This window comes from Hyla sarda, chromosome 1, assembly GCF_029499605.1.
Source record: "Hyla sarda isolate aHylSar1 chromosome 1, aHylSar1.hap1, whole genome shotgun sequence".
NCBI lineage: Eukaryota > Metazoa > Chordata > Amphibia > Anura > Hylidae > Hyla > Hyla sarda.
Window position 1 is genome coordinate 188,786,172 of NC_079189.1, and position 22,035 is coordinate 188,808,206.

At 41.2% G+C, this 22,035-nt stretch overlaps 2 protein-coding genes across 6 annotated transcripts in view; one reads left to right on the forward strand and one right to left on the reverse strand.

Annotated features, from left to right (window-relative positions):
• The window catches only part of GIMD1 (GIMAP family P-loop NTPase domain containing 1), a 69,682-nt gene extending 61,353 nt beyond the window's left edge, over window positions 1-8,329 (forward strand). For both annotated transcript variants that reach the window (XM_056566019.1, XM_056566027.1), the window contains one exon: window positions 7,291-8,329. In XM_056566019.1, coding sequence (XP_056421994.1) covers window positions 7,291-7,551 — 261 coding nt within the window. In that variant the 3' untranslated portion in view covers window positions 7,552-8,329. The remainder of the gene's footprint in view (window positions 1-7,290) is intronic.
• Window positions 8,330-9,061: 732 nt separating this feature from the next.
• Window positions 9,062-22,035, reverse strand: part of AIMP1 (aminoacyl tRNA synthetase complex interacting multifunctional protein 1) — a 77,096-nt gene continuing 64,122 nt past the window's right edge. For all 4 annotated transcript variants that reach the window (XM_056566005.1, XM_056565995.1, XM_056565974.1 and 1 more), the window contains 2 exons: window positions 13,782-13,950; window positions 9,062-9,363 (listed from right to left, as the gene is read on the reverse strand). In XM_056566005.1, the coding sequence (XP_056421980.1) occupies window positions 9,197-9,363; window positions 13,782-13,950 (336 nt within the window). In that variant the 3' untranslated portion in view covers window positions 9,062-9,196. The remainder of the gene's footprint in view (window positions 9,364-13,781; window positions 13,951-22,035) is intronic.

The following is a 22,035-nucleotide window of genomic DNA, read 5'->3' on the forward strand; positions in this document are numbered from 1 at the left end:
TGTTATTCCGCTATTTGTACCAAAATTGGCGGATTTTGCGCTTTTTTTAGTGTTTTTTTTACAGCGTTCACCAAGCAGGATAATTTACATTATAGTTTTATAGTACACGTCATCACAGACACGGCAATACCTATTATGTATATGATTTGTGTTTTTGATCTTTTTTGGTGATAATACAGGGCTTTTATTGGGAAAGGGGCATTTTTATTTTTTTTAAACTTCATACTTTTATTGAAGAACTTTTTATTAAATTTTTTTTACACTTTTTACAGGTTATACTATGCTGCAATACATTTGTACTGCAGCACAGTATGACCCGATCAGCTGCACACTGTACAGCCCGTGAGATCCTTGCTCTGGCTGGATCTCACAGGCTTCCGTAGCAGGCAGACAGGAGGTCATGATCTGACATCCTGCTGCCATAGCAACCAACGGCGACCTGCGATCATATTGCGCCGCCGCCGTTGGTGAACAGGAGGAGAGCGCTTACCCTGTCAAGACCATAGATGCCGTGATCAGGATTGATCACTGCATCTAGGGGATTAATGCTGCCGGGACTGGCACTATCGCGGCTCCGGCAGCTGCGGCGGGACTCTGTCGCCGGTTCCCGTCGCCGATCTCCTGCACTGCCCGTGGCAGTGCCAGAGATCGCTAGGACGTATGCATACATCCAATTGAGCGAACGTGTTGGATGCTTGGACGTATACATACGTCCTATAGCGGGAAGGGGTTAAAAGCAGAGGCACCACATATAAAAAGTATTTTTTTTTTTCCTCTCAAGTCCTTAGATAATAGATTATACTCATAAATGGTATAACAAGATAATTTACTTTTACAGAAAACCACAAATCTTTTCTAAGAGTGGATTCCTTAACATTTGTTGATGCTACCAAACCTGTAACATTTAGAACCAGAATGGTGGTGTATTAGGTTTCATAATTTCCACAGTTTGTTTAAAAATGAAAACATTCTTGAAGATAATGAAACGTGAGTCGTGTTCCGTCTTTCTGGATACAATCATTTCATTACATGGTAAAAGCAGTAACCGAGAGTCCACACAAACTTGTGATCATTTTCTTTAATGTCAACCTTTACGCATTACTTGATGAGGACTTGCAAACTTCAGAATATATATACTTAAATAAAATATGATGTTACATATATTTATGGAGTATTTTGAAGAAAACCATATTGGTCCTGTCTACAGTCTGCTACAACAATTGGTTGGTTATTGCACACAACTCATTCCTGAGTGTGCTCAAAAGAGCCATTGGAAGCCAGGTAACGAAATACACATATTGGTCCTGATTTACTAAGAGTGGAGTGTAGGTTTCTTTGTGGGTTTTAATTCCCTACAATTTTTTTTCCACAATATCTACTAAGCTTTCCCTACATTTTGCACTTTTCCCAAATTTTTTTTTTCTACACATGCTCTGGATCTGTAGGGTTTTCCTCAGCTCAAATCCACCACATTTTCTGTGGAAACCTTAGTTAAATATGTTGGGTTTTTGTGAAAATGTCAGGAACACGCCCCTTTTCTGTGACCACGCCCTTTTTGGTTTTTCTCAGTAAAATGGAGAGTTGTTGGATTTTTCATTTCTGGTGCAGACAGAATTCCGGCACAATGGGACAGAATTGTGGCGCAAATTCTGGTGCAGACAGAATTTTTGTCCAAATGCACACAATCCGACAATACAAGTTGGGTTTACAATAGTAAATCAGGGCCATTGTTACTTAGTTCTGTAGACATAACAATTGAGATCACTGTGCAAGTCCTACTTAAAATACAGACTTATTTGGCAGACTAACATCGTCAGTACTTGACTTGTGTATATCTGCCATACCATCAGAAAATCATCATTGGTAATAAATTTGAGGTCTAGAAGAGTAGTTTTTCTTTTACATAGTTACAATAATATTTAAATGGGTATTTTGTCGTTTTCTAAAAGAATGTTGTATGGGACAAGGCTAAAATAGAACAAAAAAAGACATATCAACCTATACCTGGTTCCCAGTAGCTCCCATTTGGCTCCATATGGTCTCCCGGTCTTCTATCTTCTTCCTGCTTCTGAGTAGAGCTGATCCAGGACCTGCCCACAAAGCCAATTACTGACCCATAATGTCTACACCATGCTCTAATTTTCAATATAAACTAATCTATTATTATAGTGCAACAAAAATGCACGATTCTTTATCTAGTTGCTCCAACCTAAGACTTATACCATGCCTTAAAAATGTTATTTAAGATAAAAGAAACTTATCACAAACTAAAAAAATCCAGACCACCAGCCATCCCCCACCCTTTAAGGTAGCCAATCACCATAGGCCACTACAACTAGTAGCATATTAGAATTTTCCATGGGAGCCAAACTTTTCATCCTCATAACATAATTTTACTAATCCATATAATCAAAGATAAAGTATTTCGAACAGTTTCCTGTTGTAGAGTTTCCGCTTAAATGTAGCCAAATCTCTATCAAATTTACTTCTGGCAGACAATGGGGGAGATTTATCAAAACCTGTCCAGAAGAAAAGTTGCTGAATTGTCCATAGCAACCAGACTGCTTCTTTCATTTTTCAGAGGCCTTTAAAAAAAAAAAAAAAAAAAATGAAAGAAGCAATCTGATTGGTTGTTATGGGCAACTCAGGAACTTTTCCTCTGGACAGGTTTTGATAAATTTCCCCCAATGAATGCCTAAATTGCCCAAACACATGCAGTACACAGTCACCATGGAATATGCTCCTCTCGCTTCACTTCATAAAGAACCCAAACAACAGAGCTCACGTAAGTAGATATTCAATCAGTAAAAAATCTTTAATTCTCGAGACACAGCAGCCGGAGAGCGGAAAGGTGTAGTGGAGTGGGGGAGTGACTGGCACTGGCCGTTTCATGCACGTAGCACTTCGTCAGGCCCCCAAAAGAGTGACTTTTAAGGATAAATACCTGAAGTCAACCTCCTCCAAGGGTTCGGATGGGAGAGAGCATAACCCCCTAAGAACAATAAATAAATTTATTGAGGAATGGGTCGCAGGATGCCAAGTTTAAGTCTCTCAGCTCCTTAACACAGATAGACTGCATTCAAGTGCCAATAGCAGTGGCAAGAGGCCGCAATGTAAGCAGGGGCTGTTTAAATAGACGAAAGGGGTGCTCCGCCCCCAGAAATGATGTAAAGCACCATTTCATAAAACACTTAAACGGCAAAATGAAATAAGCAATGCTATAACAGATCCTCCTTTCCACACCAAGGGGAAGGAAATCGCAAAGCAAAAAATCTATTTTTGAGTCTAAAAATACAATAATCACCGCCGTCCGAAACCAGTTGTCAAATGACATACCTTCCAGTGAGCATGCGCAGAGTGCAGAAGACGGCAAAAACAGAGCCCAGACCGGACCGCAGAGCAGCTCAGCCCAAGCTAAGTAAAAAATATACACAAGCAGGCTCCATAATAAAATAGAGCCTGCAACCGTCCTGCTGTCCAACAAACAGAAAAAAAGCACTTTGGCCAGAGGCAGAGGGCCTTTTATAGGGGATCTTTAATTGTTTAATTATTATTACTTGGGCTGGAAATTCAATACATTTCCATCCGTCCTGCCGGCTATGTAGGGAAGAAACACCCCAATTGTGCTTCTGGTTAGGACAAAAGGAAACCCATACACAGTACTTCCCTAAATAATGATGGAAAATGTACCCTATACTGGCCTTTCAGGTCTCTAGACAACCAAATACGAAGGTAACTCGAAGACCGGGAGGCCCACTTACAACTAAAGGCAGCTTTCAACTAATTCAAACAGGATTCACAAGTTTGTTCCTAAAAAGCTAATTCTAAATTTATACAACCCAGGACGCTATTAAACTTCCTTTATTAAAAAAGATAAACAAATAACTGGGCAGATAAGACAACTACAAATTGTCGACATAAGCTCAAAGCTCCATGTCTAGTACAGATAAGATAAAAGATATTGGTCTGGTGGGGGTTTTGTTTCTGGGCATTGTTCTGATTGTATTATACAGGGTTTTTTTTTTTATTAGATTTGACAATACTACAAAGTAAAGGTGGAGAATATTATATGCAGTTTTGTGGTTTTATTTGGATATTTTACAAAGTGCAGTCTATTGCCTCATTGTAGAGGATTATGGGAATAGGGAAGGAAAAATGTCATGTGATTTTGATTTTCTCCATTCCCTTTTCTTTTTTTTAATGTTCCTGAGTGATAGAAATGGCCCATCTAATCCACCATTGGTTGCTCTCTTAAAGGGAATGTATCAATAGGATTGAGAACATAAAACCAAGCACAGTGTGCAAAAGACATCCTAAAGTGGTACTCCGGGGAAAAACTTTTTTTTTTTTTTAAATCAACTGGTGCCAGAAAGTTAAACAGATTTGTAAATTACTTCTATTAAAATTTTTTAATCCTTCCAGTACTTATTAGCTGCTGAATACTACAGAGGAAAGTATTTTCTTTTTGGAACACAGAGCTCTCTGCTGACATCACGAGCACAGTGCTCTCATATGCTGCTCTGGACAGTTCCTAAAATGGACTGAGATGTCAGCAGAGAGCACTGTGGTCATGATGTCAGCAGAGAGCTCTGTGTTCCAAAAAGAAAATAATTCCTTTGTAGTATTCAGCAGCTGAAAAGTTATGGAAGGATTAAGATTTTTTTAATAGGTCATTTACAAATCTGTTAAACTTTCTGGCACCAGTTGATTTAAAAAAAAAATGTTTTCCACCGGAGCACCCCTTTAATAAGGTTTCCTACTATGTCTGTGTTCTGTAAACTGAACGGTCTGAATGCCGCGGGGTATGCTTACGAGCCTTGAGTAGTCATTGGGGCATGGAGTAGGGCGCAACTAGTCAAGGGTCCTAGCCTGTAATCGTGTCATTGAAGGGCAAACAGGCTTCTACAACATAAGCTGCTGGAACATAGAAACCTCTTTTGCCTGTCAATCACACTGGGAGAGAGCGCAATAACAGGCTAGGACCCTTGACTAGCTACGCCCTGCTCCCGGCCTTGATGACTACTTAGGCTTAATTAGCATGCCCCGAGCTGGATTAAAGGCTGTATGGGTGCAGAAGTGATTACATTGGGCTCTATCTCCTAAATTCAATTGACATTATTTTTAGAATGGGGTAAGTTGTTTGTATAGAAGAATGTCATATTTCCATTTTCAGTCTTGTTGCTGATATCTAAAAAAGGTCCCCTGCATATTCTTTCCCCCTCATCTGTGATATTTTAAATGTGTTTTATGTGACCCCCAACTAGCAGATAGTTTACATACTATGCATATGACAGCTAGGGACAGTGAGTATGCCAAAGCATTAAAGCAGTGATGATCGCAATATCCCCTAGAGACACAGCGTCAAACATGTGACCCACTGGAGACCTCTAGCAGCAACTCCACCTCTAACAAGATGCTCTGCACTGAGCATCACAGTGTCTCAGCATCACCAGCATGATGGTGTAGCACCTCCCACCCACAGTGTGACCGCGTTCCGCAAGAAAGCTACGGATGATTTGACATGTGTGACCCTACACAAAGCTCCCATTTGGCTGAGGCAGGCTGAGTCAGTGTGACTAGCCAACACCCTTTGCATGCACCACCAAGTATTTTTCTTTTTTTTTTATTTAAGTGAGGGTCCTAACCCCCTTACAACCATATATTTCTTCTACGCAAGTAAATGCAAACAATGGCATGTTATGTACAACAAATTAGATTTCCTGCTGTAGAAATCCGCCACTACAAGCGCACACACAAAGCTACCCCTCCGCAGCCGGTAGCTCGCTCTGCAGTATCTCTGTGACTGCTATTGGTGCATCTGCAGCGTCTGCGCCCCGTGTGATCCTAACAATGGAAACAGTTTGAAATATGAATTGTAGCTGACAGATTTCCTAGAAACCTTTCCTCTAATTAATTCTTCTCGATTTAAACTGAAACTGAGCTCATGGGCAAAACCATACACATTTTGTGGATATGTGTGACACCATTTTAGGAATGAAATAGCCATGTCTTTATATAATCCTGGACAACCCATTTAATATTGTACAATTAATGTAATTCAAACAATCATGTTTGTAAGGAAAATCTTCAATATCTAGCCTGTTGGGATTCCTTGTAGACAAGTTTTGGTAATACTGTTACCTACAGACTATGTGAGCATTTACCGTATATACTCGAGTATAAGCAGAGTTTTTCAGCATGATTTTTCGTGCTGAAAACGCCCCCCCTTGGCTTATACTCTGGTGAACTCTCCGCCTGTCAATCCCTTCATCAGTGGTCTTCAACCTGCTGACCTCCAGATGTTGCAAAACTACAACTCCCAGCATGCCCGGACAGCCATCGGCTGTCCGGGCATTCTGGGAGTTGTAATTTTGAAACATATGGAGGTAAGCAGGTTGAAGACCACTGCGCGGGCCTTCATCGTCATCCATACCCCGCCCTTTAGTTTTCTACTCACCTCCCCTCGGTGGGAAGGAAGGGTGAGCTGGTCCAGGCCATCTATGCTGCAGGGACCGTCAGGTGGGGAGAGTTAGTCATTCCGGGCTATAAATTTTCACCGGGAGGCCCTCTTCTCCGCTCAGGGCCCGGACTAGTGACGTTGCCTTGACGACAACGCACAGGGACTTTCATGCGCATGAACGTCCCTTTGCGTCGTCATTAAGGCAACATCACTAGTCCAGGGCCGGCCCGGAGCGAGCGGAGAAGATGCTGGGAGTTGTAGTTTTGCAACATCTGGAGGTTCGCAGGTTGAAGACCACTGAGGGGATTGACAGGCGGTGATGATCAAGGGGGGGGGGGACATGATGACGGGGTGATGATGAGGGGGGGGGAGATAATGATGGGGTGATGATGACGGGGGTGATAATGACAGGGTGATGAAGACGGGGGTGATAATGACAGGGTGATGATGACGGGGGGGTGATAATGACAGGGTGATGATGACGGGGGTGATGACTGGGATGATGATGGGGGTGATAATGACAGGGTGATTGATGATGACGGGGTGATAATGATAGGGTGATGATGACGGGGTGTTAATGACGGGGCTGTTAATGACAGGGTGATGATGACGGGGGTCTGGATGATGACGGGGGTGATGACATGGGGGGGATGATGTATTTCCCACCCTAGGCTTATAGTCGAGTCAATAACTTTTCCTGGATTTTTGGGGTGAAATTAGGGGCCTCGGCTTATATTCGGGTCGGCTTATACTCGAGTATATACGGTACATTAAATCAGTTATTTTGACCTTGTGTGCCTTATTACATAATGAACAATTCTTTTCTACAGGATCTTCTGGGCCCTAACTGGATGTATTTTACTGCTGTTGTTTTAACACATGCAGAAACATTAGAAGACATGAGGATGACAGAAGAAAAGTTCATAAGCTTGGCCCCAAAAAGTCTTTCTACTCTCCTGGAAAGAGTGCATGGTCGATGCATTTTCAGCGAGCAGACACATGGAACATCACAGGCAGAAAGAAAAGTACTAGTCAATCAAATCCTGCATTTCGTCAGGCAAAACAGTTACCAGTCATTACAGCCTATATAACAGTTACCTGGAGCCGAAACAGAATTGGATTACAAGACAGACAGATACCTTTAACTACTATAGGATGTGTTTTCATATTCATTAGAGTTGTACATACTAATTTATATTCTCATTCACACATTGCATAGTTATATTGAAAAAAAAAGACACATGTCCATCAAATTCATCCAAGAAGGTCAACGGAAGAGGTATGGGTGGATGAAGGGGAGGGGGATGTGTTTCTACATATGCATATCTAAGCTCAACTATTCCTGCTGTGACCAGTATCTCAGGTAGACTGTTCTATACATTCACAATTCTTATGGTAAAGAAGGTTTGTCACCCCTGGAGACTAAGGCTACGTTCACACAGCCGTCTGCTCTGCCCGTTATGCAACCTGTTTACTAATTTTGCAAACGGGTTGCAAAGGGCTGTAAACGGATCCCATTGATCTCAATGGGATTTTTTTTATAGTCCTTTATCACCCGTTTGCACCCGTTGTTTGTAACCCGTTATTTTTGACGGCCAAAAGACGTTTCTTGCAGTATTTTTTTGGCCATCAAAAATAACGGGTTAATAATGGGTCTTTTAAATTTACATTGAAGTCTATGGGAAGCGGGTTACAAACGGGTTACTCTTTAATGTACCCGTTTGCACTGATTTGTAACCCGTTTTTTTAATGTTACGTTATTTTACTTAAACAGCTGAATATCGGGACGAGAACCAAAGGCTGTGTGAACGTAGCCTAAATTGTTTTTTTTTTCTCCAGGCGAAGGAGTCTCCAACTTGTCTTTTGAGGGAGTTTTACCTGGAACAGTTTCCAACCAAAATTTTTGTATTGGCATTTTAATATACTCAAATAATTTGATCATATGCCCTGCTTTAAACATGTCTTCTCCAGGCTAAAGAAATGTAATTAATTTATTCTTTCCTGTATTTGTACTGGCTTTATTTAATAAATTACACATTGCCTACCAGTATGTTCCTTATTCACAAAAACTGTATATAATGTATCTAGACAGCAAAGCTTGCAACACTGAACTTGGTGCAGGAAGCAATAGTGTCATGGGTAGTTTAAGATGATCATTTATTGTTATTAACCATGGCACACAATGGTATAAAATCTAAACTGTTTTTGGATGACTTATGTGAACAGGATTTTAAGAAAATCCTGTTATAATAAGAAATGTTATGCAGCCCTATAAAAAAAACAAAAAAAAAAACTATGGATATTACAAATAAAATCTGAATAAAGGCATGCAAAAAACAGTGTGAGTGTTACATTTGGATGTGGGTGACAGGTTTTAATGATACAGAAAAAAAGTAAAAACAAACAGCCAATTGTCAGTTGATAAGGCTTCTTGAAAATACTGAAACAGTGAGCTAGAATATGGATAAGGGTGGGGCTTAGATTGTAAATGTGGGAAGGTGGTAAATCAAAGCCCTCCAAGTCCTCATTTTTCCCTGCACTTTAGATGCAGGAGAATAACAAAACCACCTTTTTTCGCCCATAATGTAACTCAACTGGGGAATAAGATGAAATTGTACTTAAAAAAAACTAAAGCACACTAGAAAGAACACAAATCAACAAATTATTGGCCTTTATTGTTCTAGTTCTCTGATGGGATTCTCAGAAACAGCCTCACAGTGTAATTTCATATTCAAATTATTTAATGCCACTTCGGGACATGGTTTGGGCTTTGCATACGCCTTTTCCATTGACTTCAAATGGTACTCCTTTGTAAGTAGCCACACATTCATCATTGGTAAGAAGATCTGGCTGGATCTGCTCCCATGTCTTCTTCTTAGGATTCAGCTCTTTGTCAGGTTCACCTGTAAAAGGGATGAAAAATGTCATAGTATGACATGACAATATTTCAATTTCCATAAGAAGTTGAGTACATTTTTAAATATTATACTGTGATAATTTTAAAACCATGTGACCAATAAGCAGCTGTATAGTCTAAATGTGCATTGCAGTCTGATTCTTCCTAGTTACACACAGTTCACATCTCCTGTTTTCCTCTACTGACCTGTACAGAGAGTATTCACTCACACTCAGCTCAAGAGATCTAACTAATATATAGAGCCATAAGATCTATTTTCCCACTGAGATGATGGGCATGTCTGTATACCACATTACTGAGCCACAAGACATGGGCTTTTGTGTTAGGGTTTAAACAAACTATATGAGAATCACCAAAACACTTTTTCCTCAAAAGGGCTAAGGATTTAGAGGCTGTCATTGGATGGGATTCAGTGTGTAGCAACAGGCCTAAAACACCAGTGACCTACATAAACAGCCAGGCCCCGTTGACTAGATGGGCTGTGGGGTATCATCATGATAGACAACATATCACTGCCTACAGCACTACCGATGGAGGAGCCACACAAGCATTCCCAATAGAAAGAATATTCAAAGTTTTTTTTTTTTTTTTTTCCTTTACACTTTATGAACATAGCGGTGTTTGTCTACAGGTCATGTAAACTTGTGCAAAATGCAACAGAGTATGTCCCCTAAACAGTCATAGAAGTCCGTGTATTGTTTTAGGACCGAGGTTGCTGTAAAGCAAATCTTTGGAACTGCTGTTAAGAGTGGAAGCTGTAACAAACTACAAAAAATAAATTAAAAAAAAAAAGAATTTTAATTAGTAAACTTCATACATATTTGGTATTGTAGTAATTGCGCTGACATGTACAATAAAGATAACGTGTTAATTATGCTGCTTGGTGAAGGATATTAGTTTTAAATGCAAAAATAATGGTCAGCTTGCAATTTTCCCCTCTCCTGTCAGGAAAAGTTAATGAAAATGAACGAGATATATGTACCCCAAAATTGTATATTTGAAAAACACAATTGTCTTGCCAAAAAACAAGCTTTCACAGAGCTAGGTCAATGGAAAAACAACAATGGCTATGGCTCTCTGAATGCAGTGATGCACTAGGCTTGGTCTTCAAGGGGTTAATAATGCAGTTTATTTTTTTTTTGTGTGCTTCATTCTTCAATGAACAATCACCAAGTATTACTACTTATTCAGTGTAGGATGTGGTAATGTTAAAATATGCTAGCAGACAGTGCCTGGACTGCAAAGATTAAGTATGTGAACTTAAGATGTTTTCTTTTTTACAGTCTTTTTCTGCCATATGAGGCAAAGCTCTCACAGCCCATGACACAGGCTTGTGTTTTTGAAGTCCCTGCAATCTGGATTATTAGCTAATAAGGTCTTGTTCTGCACCTCATTAATCGCACCATTCTGTATCCTGGATCACAAAGGGCGCGGAAAATGTTTTACAACTGACAACCCCTCCATCCTCACATTACATCAATATGAAAAACAGACAGACAGATCTTTAGTTGTTGCAGCAAAAAAGATGGAAACACAATGTCTGGGCCAATTATTCTGAACACAGATAAGAAGAAAAGTGAAGCTGCAAAGTGCAGAGCACATATGGGAAGGCACTGCAACAGAGACAGAGTTTTCTAGACATTCTACCAAACTGTATCAGCTGCATATGCCATTAGACAGGAAACGCAATAAGCTATCAGATATCATATTAGTGTAAATATTATTAAACTACAAAAAACAAGCTGCTCCTACTAGTAAGGTTAGAGTAAAATACAAAAACCTGTAAGAGTAACACATTCCTTCCAATTATACTTCTGCAATATAGGTTCATAACCTTGGCCGCCTGCATGGGAGTTGTGGCACAGTGTAGCAAAGGACATGTCGGGGCCAAACATAGCTGCTGAACTAAGCAAAGTGGTACCTGACAGTCATGATCTGTGCTAAGAACTGCTAGACTTCCTTCCTGGAGGAAAAGCCATGAGAAACTGGGTACGTGCTAAGTAAAGATTACACTTTACATTACAAAGTTATATAAAATTAACATGTGCAGCTATATAAAAGGTAATTTCATTTAGCTGAAGTTCCTCTTTAAATAGAGACAAAAACTTTTATCATAAAAACTTGATGCAAAGGTCAGTTTCTTATGGCATGTTCTTTTTAAGGGGTTTCCCCACTAACAATCTTTACCAATCTACAGAACAGGTGCCTGATCACTGTTGGTTGTTTTTCTGTCTGGTCGGTTTGCATGGCCTGATTGAGAAAGCAAAGAACCCCGCTTGTGTCAAATTAAGAATTAAACATCTATCAAATAACAAGGTTATCTGAAGTAGATGTCTCTGACTTACAGCCAGTTTAAAGGGGTATTCCAAGAAAAAAAAAAAAATTTTTATATATCAACTGGCTCCAGAAAATTAAACAGATTTGTAAATAACTTCTATTAAAAAATCTTAATCCTTCCAATAATTATCAGCTGCTGAAGTTGAGTTGTTCTTTTCTGTCTGACAACAGTGCTCTCAGCTGACATCTCTGCCTGTCTCGGGAACTGCACAGAGCAGAATAGGTTTGCTATGAGGATTTGCTTCTCTGGACAGTTCCCGAGACAGGTGTCATCAAACAGCACTTAGACAGAAAAGAACAACTCAACTTCAGCAGCTCATAAGTACTGAAAGGATTACGATTTTTTATTAGAAGTAATTTACAAATCTGTTTAACTTTCTGGAGCCAGTTGATATATATATAAAACGTTTTTTTTCCCCTGGATAACCCATTTAAACCACGTAAAGAGAGAATTAGCTTCAGTAAACGGTTTATCAGTACAAAATGTAGGTCTTTATATGGACCTGATAAAAGCAGGTCCCAGGATTCTCTCTGGCTAAAGTTTACTATAGTTTAAAAGGCATAATACAAGTTTGTTATCTCTATGGTGCCATGTTGATGATGAGGGCACTTCTGCTAGAAATATGTTAACTCTTTTAGATTTCCTCTAATATCCCTTTCAATTCCAGTAGATGCTTATTAAGTTCTCTCAGAACTCACATATTGCAGACAAGCTTTACTTTCACATAGAATGGCTGTGCCTCCCCTCCTGAGATTACCAACAACCAGTCCTAATTTAAAGGCACTCCCATGGGAATTCCAATGTGGGGAGATAATGTGGAAAAAAGCCGGTACAGTGGAGGCGCTGCTCAAGTGGTGAAATTACAGGAAAACTCAGGCGGTGCAGGATAACAAATTTTTATTGAAAGTATTGGGACAACGTATTTCGGCATCTGCTGATGCCTTCCTCAGGTCCACTTAACAGTTCCCAAACTCCATTGGTGTCCAATGTGAGAGAGCTGAAAGATGATCCTGTCCGGCGTCTGCACCGCTTTGCATATCGGCTTCTCACTTAGGAGTCCGATGCCGGTGGGAGAGCTGCAGCTCATCTAACATTAGGGCTGCACAGGTCCCAGTGCGGCTCTTCCAAAGTCGGTATATCACTGTTGGTGTGGTGGAGGGTGCACATCAGTGAATATACTTTCTCACGGAGCGCCCCCTGCATCTTTTTCTCTCCCCTCGTCTCCTAGCATGGGAATTCCAATATATCCTATAAATAGAATCTATACCATGATCAGGGCTATAGACATTGTTGGATGGCAATAAAACAAGTGATATATGTGCAGTAGCCGATTAGGTTTCCCAAACATACACATTTTTCCTCTGGTTCAAGTGTCCTGGGGGAGGTATCAAGCTGCTGAAATGCTGCAGCAAGGCACACTTCCTAGCTTCTCCTTCCTGGCAAATCCTGCTCTGTGCATATCAATAGTGGCGCAGGCATGTGAGAGTGGTGACTGCAGGGTTACCATTGTACAGGGTCAGACCACACAGGCTTTGTTTGCTGTCTTCAACAATGGAAACACACAGGTCTACAAAGAAGCTTACAGAGAAAATGGTAGGATATATTTAAAAGTTAGACTGTTTGGCAAGTTTTTTTTTTCCAGATGCACTAGAGCAGTAAAAGTAATGGTTGGAAAGTATTGATATGCGGCCTCTATTTCCTTTTTTTGCTTTTGTGCCACTACAGTGCAATTTAATTATAATTTTTCTGACAGTGCCTAAAAAGGCACAAACACATATCAGCCTTCAGGTGCCCTTTTAAGCCACCTCTGCCTCAGTGTTGCAGGGGGCTAACGGGATGACAGAGGAAGCCCCCCTCATTTAATGCTGATTCTGGCTGTTTTATCCAGGATTAGGTCTCAGCATAACCATGATATAACAGTACAGCAAATCACGAGAATGCCCACGTCATGTGACCTACTATTATGTAATTGGGTTGGAAGGGAATAAAGGTTTTTTATAGAGTATATTCTGATATGGTTTGCAAAGACGGGAAGTCTTTTTCCAGCATGAGGAAGCAAAGTTTACCTGGGAATCCCTGAAAGGTAATTCTATCTCCGGGAACTGCTCCACTGGGGGGATCCAATATTTCCACCTTCTCTGGAGAGCTGGCACACATTACCATGGCTTGAGAAAGCACTCCTCTCATTTTGGCAGGTTTCAAGTTACATAGCAGCACTGCCATACGATTCTGCATCTAGAAAAAATGAAGACAACACTGGTTGACATCTAGTATCTTTTTTTTATACAAGCAGATGGTAGACAATGAAAAACAGAGACAATGACTTCAATTCCACAAATATACTTGTTAGACAGTGCTTTTTAAAAGACGGTTCACAAGACTTTCAATGCCTCTGGACAAGGCTCTGTTATTTACTATACTATAATAGGGCTGGGCGGCATGAACAAATGTGTGTATCACGGTATTTTTTAAACTTTTGGCGGTTCCACGGTATATAACGGTATTTTGTAGCCCCCTCCCCCCCCCCCATATTAATTATCAGCCCACATCCACATCGGGGTAAATACTTACACATGTCACCTGCATGCGCTGCCCTCCTCGTCCTGTTTGTTGTGGCCACTGGCGCTGGCACGCTATACTGTGCGGTATCCCTATGCCCGGGCTGCAAAAAGTAAACAAAATAAACTTTAACGCACCTACGTTGGCCTTAAGGGAACGTCGGAGAGCTGTCAGCCTATCACCGGCCGCAACGATGTTCCACCTCGGCCGCTGAGCCCACTGTCATGTAAGAAGCTGGCTTCTTACATGACAGTGGGCTCAGCCTATCACCGGCTGAGGCGGAACATCGCTGCGGCTGGTGATAGGCTGACGGCTGTCCGACGTTCCCATCCCCAGGAAACAAGTGAGGCCGGTACCGGACCAACGGGAGGTGAGTTAAAGTTTTTTTTGTTTATCTTTTGCAGCCCGGGCATAGGGATACCACACAGTATAGAGCAGTGGTCTCCAACCTGCGGACCTCCAATCTGGAGGTCCGCAGGTTGGAGACCACTGGTATAGAGTGTCAGGACGAGGAGGGCAACGCATGCGGGTGACATGTGAGTATTTACCCCGATGGGGACAGCGCTGGGCTGATAATTAATTGGGGGGCAGAACAGCGCTTGCGGGTCACATAGGGTTAGTTCCCCGATGTGGGGACAGCGCAGAGCTGGCCTGATAATTCATTCATTCCCGAGGGGGAGGGGCCAAACCGGTATTGCGGTATGGGTTAAAATTCATATCGTGCAGAAAAAAAATGTCAGTATTCGGTATGAACCGGTATACCGCCCAGCCCTATACTATACACAGTAAAATCATATTAAATAATATTCATATAGTAAGTAATAGTTAACTATTTAAAGCCTGCCACATATCAAAAGGACACTCTAGACAAAAACATTTATCACCTACACTAAATAGGCGATAATAGTGGAGAGACACTACCAACGTAGGAGTCTAAATATAGTATGGGAGAGACATAAAGCTCCACTGAAAATCCTACTCAAGCTGCTAAGGTAATGGAAACCTACAGTTCACTTAAGGATACTCTAAACGTACATAAGACGAGAGTAATGTAACACGTTATGGATCTCTAAATGTATTATAAAGGCACAGAGGTTTTTATTATTTCTACATAGCTGAGGTTCATGAAACGTAATTTGTAAAGGACTAGTATGTGGGATAAAGCTTTACCATACTCTGGATGGGGCTAAGCACATAATCCATCTTACACCCATGAAAAAAAAAGTGTCAACAAATTGAAAACACTAAATCCTAGATGTGCCCAAATCCAATCACTGTAACAATGTTACATTTTTCAGCACATGTTCAAAGAAAACACAAAAGGCCAAAATACACACAAAACAGGTTTGGGTTGTATTGATCCAGCCAGTCACTGTACTTTCATGTTTTCCTGCCAGAAATAAGATATAGCTGTGTTTTATTATACAGCCGAATGAAAACTTCCAAAACATCTGAATGAAAATGAGTCCTTCCTTTACGCGTAACTCAATCCAAAGTTTACGATGGCTCACAGCAGGAATATTTCCCTTGAAGTTATTTTCGGAAGGAAAACTAATTCGCAGCATTTACCTACTCCTCTCCCCCAAGACATTAGAAGATCCTAATATAAATGAAAATGAGCAGTAGCAGAGACTTAAAGGAGACCTACCAGAAGAAAATGTAAAAAAAAAGGCATTGAATAAACATTAAAATGTAAAAAAAAAAAAAAAAAAAGGTTTTATTAGTTCCTCACGTCTATGCTGAAATATGAAAGCTTGAGGTTTCAGGCTTAAAGCCCATGTTAGAAACCTGCCAGGTGCCGTCAACAACATTCCCTGATCTGATGCCTATTCAATGCAATGTTGTCCTGGAGACCCTGTGTGGATTCACATCACCAAATACTCTCATGTCGCCACATCCACAAATAATCGGCACAGGTCAGGAAAATAGATATTCGTGTATTTCATCTCCATGACAGCACAATGTCATAAAGGGCACCTTCTCTTCACAACCTCTCCTCTACACACATTTTATGAAGGACGTAACTATTCACTTATTCACTTTAGGAAAGGTTGGGGGGGGGGGGGGGGATTTATGACATTATGTATTCTTTAATTTTTGTATCTGGTCTATAGGTCATATACAATAAATTCATTAAATATTCCTAAAGTATTTCACTGGCTTGAAAAGGAAACATGAAACTGTAAAGCAAACCTAACATCAAGAAATAGGGGAAGTGTTGTGAGTCTGGATAGTAAGTAAAGAAACATAATATATTATCATGTGAACTTTGTAACCTTCGTACTGGCCGGAAATTATGTGGACTTGCAGTGTATTACAATACCCTCTATGTGATGTGTCAAGACTAGAGATGAGCGAAGTTACAGTCATTCGATTTGTCACAAACTTCTCTGCTCGGCAGTTGCTGACCTTAGCCTGCATTAATGAGTTCAGCTTTCAGGTGCTCCGGTGGGCTGGAGACTCTCTCCTAGGACTGTATCCACCTTTTCCCGCCCACCGGAGCACCTGAAAGCTGAACTCATTTATGCAGGATAAAGTCATCAACTGCCGAGCCGAGAAGTTTGTGACGACTCGAATCACTGTAACTTCTCTCATCTCTAGTCAAGACATTCTCTTCTCTTTACAGCTTGTTTAACCCCTTAAGGACTCAGCCCATTTGGGCCTTAAGGACTCAGCCCATTTGGGCCTTAAGGACTCAGACAATTTTATTTTTACGTTTTAGTTTTTTCCTTCTCGCCTTCAAAAAATCATAACTCTTTATCTTTTCATCCACAGACTAGTATAAGGGCTTGTTTTTTGCGCAACCAGTTGTCCGTTGTAATACCATCACTTACTTTACCATAAACTGTATGGTGCAACCAAAAAAATACTATTTGTGTGGGGAAATTAAAAAGAAAACCGCAATTTAGAAAATTTTGGAAGGTTTCGTTTTCACGCTGTACAATTCACGGTAAAAATGACGTGTCTTCTTTATTCTTTGTTGTAAATACGATTAACCCCTTCATGACCCAGCCCATTTTCACCTTCATGACCTGGGCATTTTTTGAAAATCTGACCACTGTCACTTTAAACATTAATAACTTTGGAATGCTTTTACTTATCATTCTGATTCCGAGATTGTTTTTTCGTGACATATTCTACTTTATATTATTGGTAAAATTTCACTGATATTTGTATCCTTTCTTCGTAAAAAATCTAAAAATTTCATGAAAATTTAGAAAATTTTGCATTTTTCTAACTTTGAAAGTCTCTGCTTGAAAGGAAAATGGATATTCCAAATAAATTACATATTGATTCACATATACAATATGTCTACTTTGTGTTTGCATTAAAAAATTGACAAGTTTTTACTTTTGGAAGACACCAGAGGGCTTCAAAGTTCCGCAGCAATTTTCCAATTTTTCTCAAGATTTTCAAAATTGTAATTTTTCAGGGCCCAGTTCAGGTTGGAAGTGGATTTTAAGGATCTTCATATTAGAAATACCCCATAAATGACCCCATTATAAAAACTGCACCCCCCAAAGTATTCAAAATGACATTCAGTAAGTGTTTTAACCCTTTAGGTGTTTCACAGGAATAGCAGCAAAGTGAAGGAGAAAATTCTAAATCTTCATTTTTTACACTCGCATTTTCTTGTAGACCCAATTTTTGAATTTTTACAAGGGGTAAAAGGAGAGAAATCACCCTAAAATTGGTAACCCAATTTCTCTTGAGTAAGGAAATACCTCATATGCGTATGTAAAGTGTTCGGCGGGCGCAGTAGAGGGCTCAGAAGGGAAGGAGCGACAATGGGATTTTGGAGAGTGAGTTTTTCTGAAAGGGTTTTTGGGGGGCATGTCCCATTTAGGAAGCCCCTATGGTGCCAGAACAGTGGACCCCCCCCCCACATGTGACCCCATTTTGGAAACTATACCCCTCATGGAATTTAATAAGGGGTGCAGTGAGCATTTACACCCCACTGGCGTTTGACAGATATTTGAAACAGTGGACTGTGCAAATCAAAAATTTTATTTTTCATTTTCACAGACCACTGTTCCAAAAATCTGTCATACACCAGTGGGGTGTAAATGCTCACTGCACCCCTTATTACATTCCGTGAGGGGTGTAGTTTCCAAAATGGGGTCACATGTGGATATTTATTGTTTTGCGTTTGTCAGAACTGCTGTAACAATCAGCCACCCCTGTGCAAATCGCCTCAAATGTACATGGTGCACTCTCCCTTCTGGGCCTTGTTGTGCGCCCCCAGAGCACTTTGCGCCCACATATGGGGTATCTCCGTACTCAGGAGAAATTGCGTTACAAATTTAGAGGGTCTTTTTTCCCTTTTACCTCTTGTGAAAATGAAAAGTATAGGGCAACACCAGCATGTCAGTGTAAAAAATTAATTTTTTTACACTAACATGCTGGTGTAGACCCCAACTTCACCTTTTCATAAGGAGTTAAAGAAGAAAAAGCCCCCCAAAATTTGTAAGGCAATTTCTCCCGAGTACAGCGATACCCCATATGTGTCCCAAAACTGTTGCCCTGAAATACGACAGGGCTCCAAAGTGAGAGAGCGCCATGCGCATTTGAGGCCTGAATTAGGGATTTGCATAGGGGTGGACATAGGGGTATTCTACGCCAGTGATTCCCAAACAGGGTGCCTCCAGCTGTTGCAAAACTCCCAGCATGCCTGGACAGTCAATGGCTGTCCGGCAATACTTGGAGTTATTATTTTGCAACAGCTGGAGGCTCCGTTTTGGAAACAGTAGCGTACCAGACGTTTTTCATTTTTTGGGGGGAGGGGGGCTGTGTAGGGGTATGTGTATATGTAGTGTTTTTTACTTTTTATTTTAGGTTAGTGTCAGTGTAGTGTAGTGTTTTTAGGGTACAGTCACATGGGCAGAGGTTCACAGCAAGTTTGCCGCTGGAAGTTTGAGCTGCAGCGCAAAATTTGCGTCATCTCAAACTTGCAGCACTCACTGTAAACCTCCGCCCATGTGAGTGTACCCTGTACATTCACATTGGGGGGAGGGGGCAAACATCCAGCTGTTGCAAACTCCGAGCATGCCCTTTGGCTGTCCGTGCATGCTGGGAGTTGTAGTTTTGCAACAGCTGGAGGAACACTGGTTTGGAAACACTAAGTTAAGTAATAAACTTTCAAGTGTTTTGCAACCAAACTTAGTGTTTCCAAACCAGTGTGCCTCCAGCTGTTGCAAAACTACAACTCCCAGCATGCATGGTCTGTCAGTGCATGCTGGGAGTTATTGTTTTGCAACAATTGCAACAGCTGGAGGCACTGAGGTAGGAAACGGACAATGTTTCCCAACTAGTGTGCCTCCAGTTGTTGCAAAACTACAACTCCCAGAATGCCCAGACTGCCAAGGCATGCTGGAAGCTGTAGTTCGGCAATATCTGAAGGATCAGATGTTGCCGAACTACAACTTCCAGCATGCTTGGGCAGTCTGGGCATGCTGGGAGTTGTAGTTTTGCAACATCTGGAGGTCCACAGTTTGGAGACCACTGTATAATGGTCTCCAATCTGTGCTCTTCCAGATGTTAGAGAACTACAACTCCCAGCATGCCTGGACAGACTGAGCATGCTGAGATTTGTAGTTTTGCAACATCTGGAAGAGCACAGATTGGAAACCATTATACAGTGGTCTCCAAACTGTGGACCTCCAGATGTTGCAAAACTACAACTCCCAGCATGCCCAGAAAGCCAAAGGCTGTCTGGGCATGCTGGGAGTTGCAGTTTTGAAACTCTCAGAGGCAGCAGTGAGATCGCTTTACGGCGATCTCACTGCTGCCAATGAAGATGCCGCACTGCTGCCGGAAACTCACCTCCGGGACGCAGCACAGCCGGGACCGCACGGAGGACGCCGGGACCGCACGGAGGACACCGCTCCGACGGGTAAGTGACGCCGGGGGACGGGTCAGGGACACTTAGCAGAGCGGTGTGAGTCCCGATCCCCGTGATCGGGACTCACACACCGCACTGCTAAGTATTCTGATAGCGAAACGCTGCTATCAGCTAGTCAGATTTGACCAGCTGATAGCAGCGATCGCTGGGGGGGGACGAAACCCCCCGTGGTCGCACGGTAAGATGGCTGGCTATCAGTGATAGCCACCATCTTTCCAGGCGCTGCGGGATGCCGCGAGTAGCGGCAGTAATGTCCATGACGTACCTGTATGTCATGGGTCGGGAACACCTTGCCACCCATGACGTACAGGTATGTCATAGGTCGGGAAGGGGTTAAAATGATACCCATGATACCCAAAAAGTATGTACGTTTAAAATCCCCCTATTTTGAAGACCTATAACTTTTTCATTTTTCCATATAAGCGGCGGTATGAGGGCTCATTTTTTGCGCCGTGATCTGTACTTTATATTGATATCATATTTGCTTATATAAAACTTTTAATATATTTTTTATAAATTTTTTGGGGAATAAAATGTTATAAAAAAAAAAAGCAGCTATTTGGGGCTTTTTTTTTTACGTTCACGCCGTTCACCGTACGGTATCATTAACAATTTATTTTAATAGTTGGGATATTTACGCATGCGGCGATACCAAATATGTATATAAAATATTTTTTTAACACTTTTTGGGGGTGCAATTGGGAAAATGGGACAATTTACGTTTTTATTGGGGGAGGGGGTTTTTCATTTTTTTTTTTTAACTTTTTTTCTTTTATTTTTACACTTTAATAGTCCCCATAGGGTACTATTTATAGCAATCATTCGATTTCTAATACTGTTATGTGCTATGCATAGGACATAGCAGTGTTATTGGATATCTTCTGCTCTGGTCTGCTTGATCGCAGACCAGAGCAGAAGACCCCTGGAAAGCAGCGGAGGCAGGTGAGGGGACATCCGTCTGCCGTTCTGGATGATCGGATCGCTGCAGCAGCGCTGCGGGAGATCCAATCATCCATTTTAGTGTACGCAATGCTGCAGATGCCGTGATCATGGCATCTGAGGGGTTAATGGCGGACATCCGTGCGATCACGGATGTCCGTCATTACTGGCGGGTCCCTGGCTGCGATCAGCAGCCTGGCCTGCCACGCATGATCCGGGCATCGCTCCGATGCTCGCGGTTATGCTTAGGACGTAAATGTACGTCCTGGTGCGTTTAGTACCAGCTCACCAGGACGTACATTTATGTCCTGTGTGGTTAAGGGGTTAAACCTACCTTACACAGCATTGTCTTCTTATAAACATTAAAGTAAATTACTAGTAATACTTAAAAGGGGTATTCGGGAGTTCAGCTGAAAAACTTGAAAGAAGGATGCACCATCTCTTCAAATTCGATTTGTTTGCGCTGTGATCTGTAGTTTTTATCTGTACCATTCTTGTTTTGATTAGACGTTTTGATCGCTTTTTATAAATTTTTTTTTGATAAATAATGTGATTAAATCAGTATTTTTGGTGTTTGGTATTTATTTATTTTACGTTTACGCGGTTTACCGTGCTTCAAAGTCACTTAGCACTTCAGGGTGTATAGCTACGCCCTGGTGCCTTAAGTAACAGGACACAAGGGCATACCTGTACGCCCTGCATCCTTAATTTGTTAAAAACAAAAAGAGAAAATGCGGATCAATAAAAGAAACAACAGCATTACAAACATTCTGAGACTCTGGTTAACCTGAATCAATTGGATTATACCATTTTCATCAGCATATACTATATGGGTGGTCACTACCGTTTACATACATTTACATTTTTCATTCTGGAATTTCGCTTTAGAATGAAAATTCCAGGGTAATTCTGCCATTTTA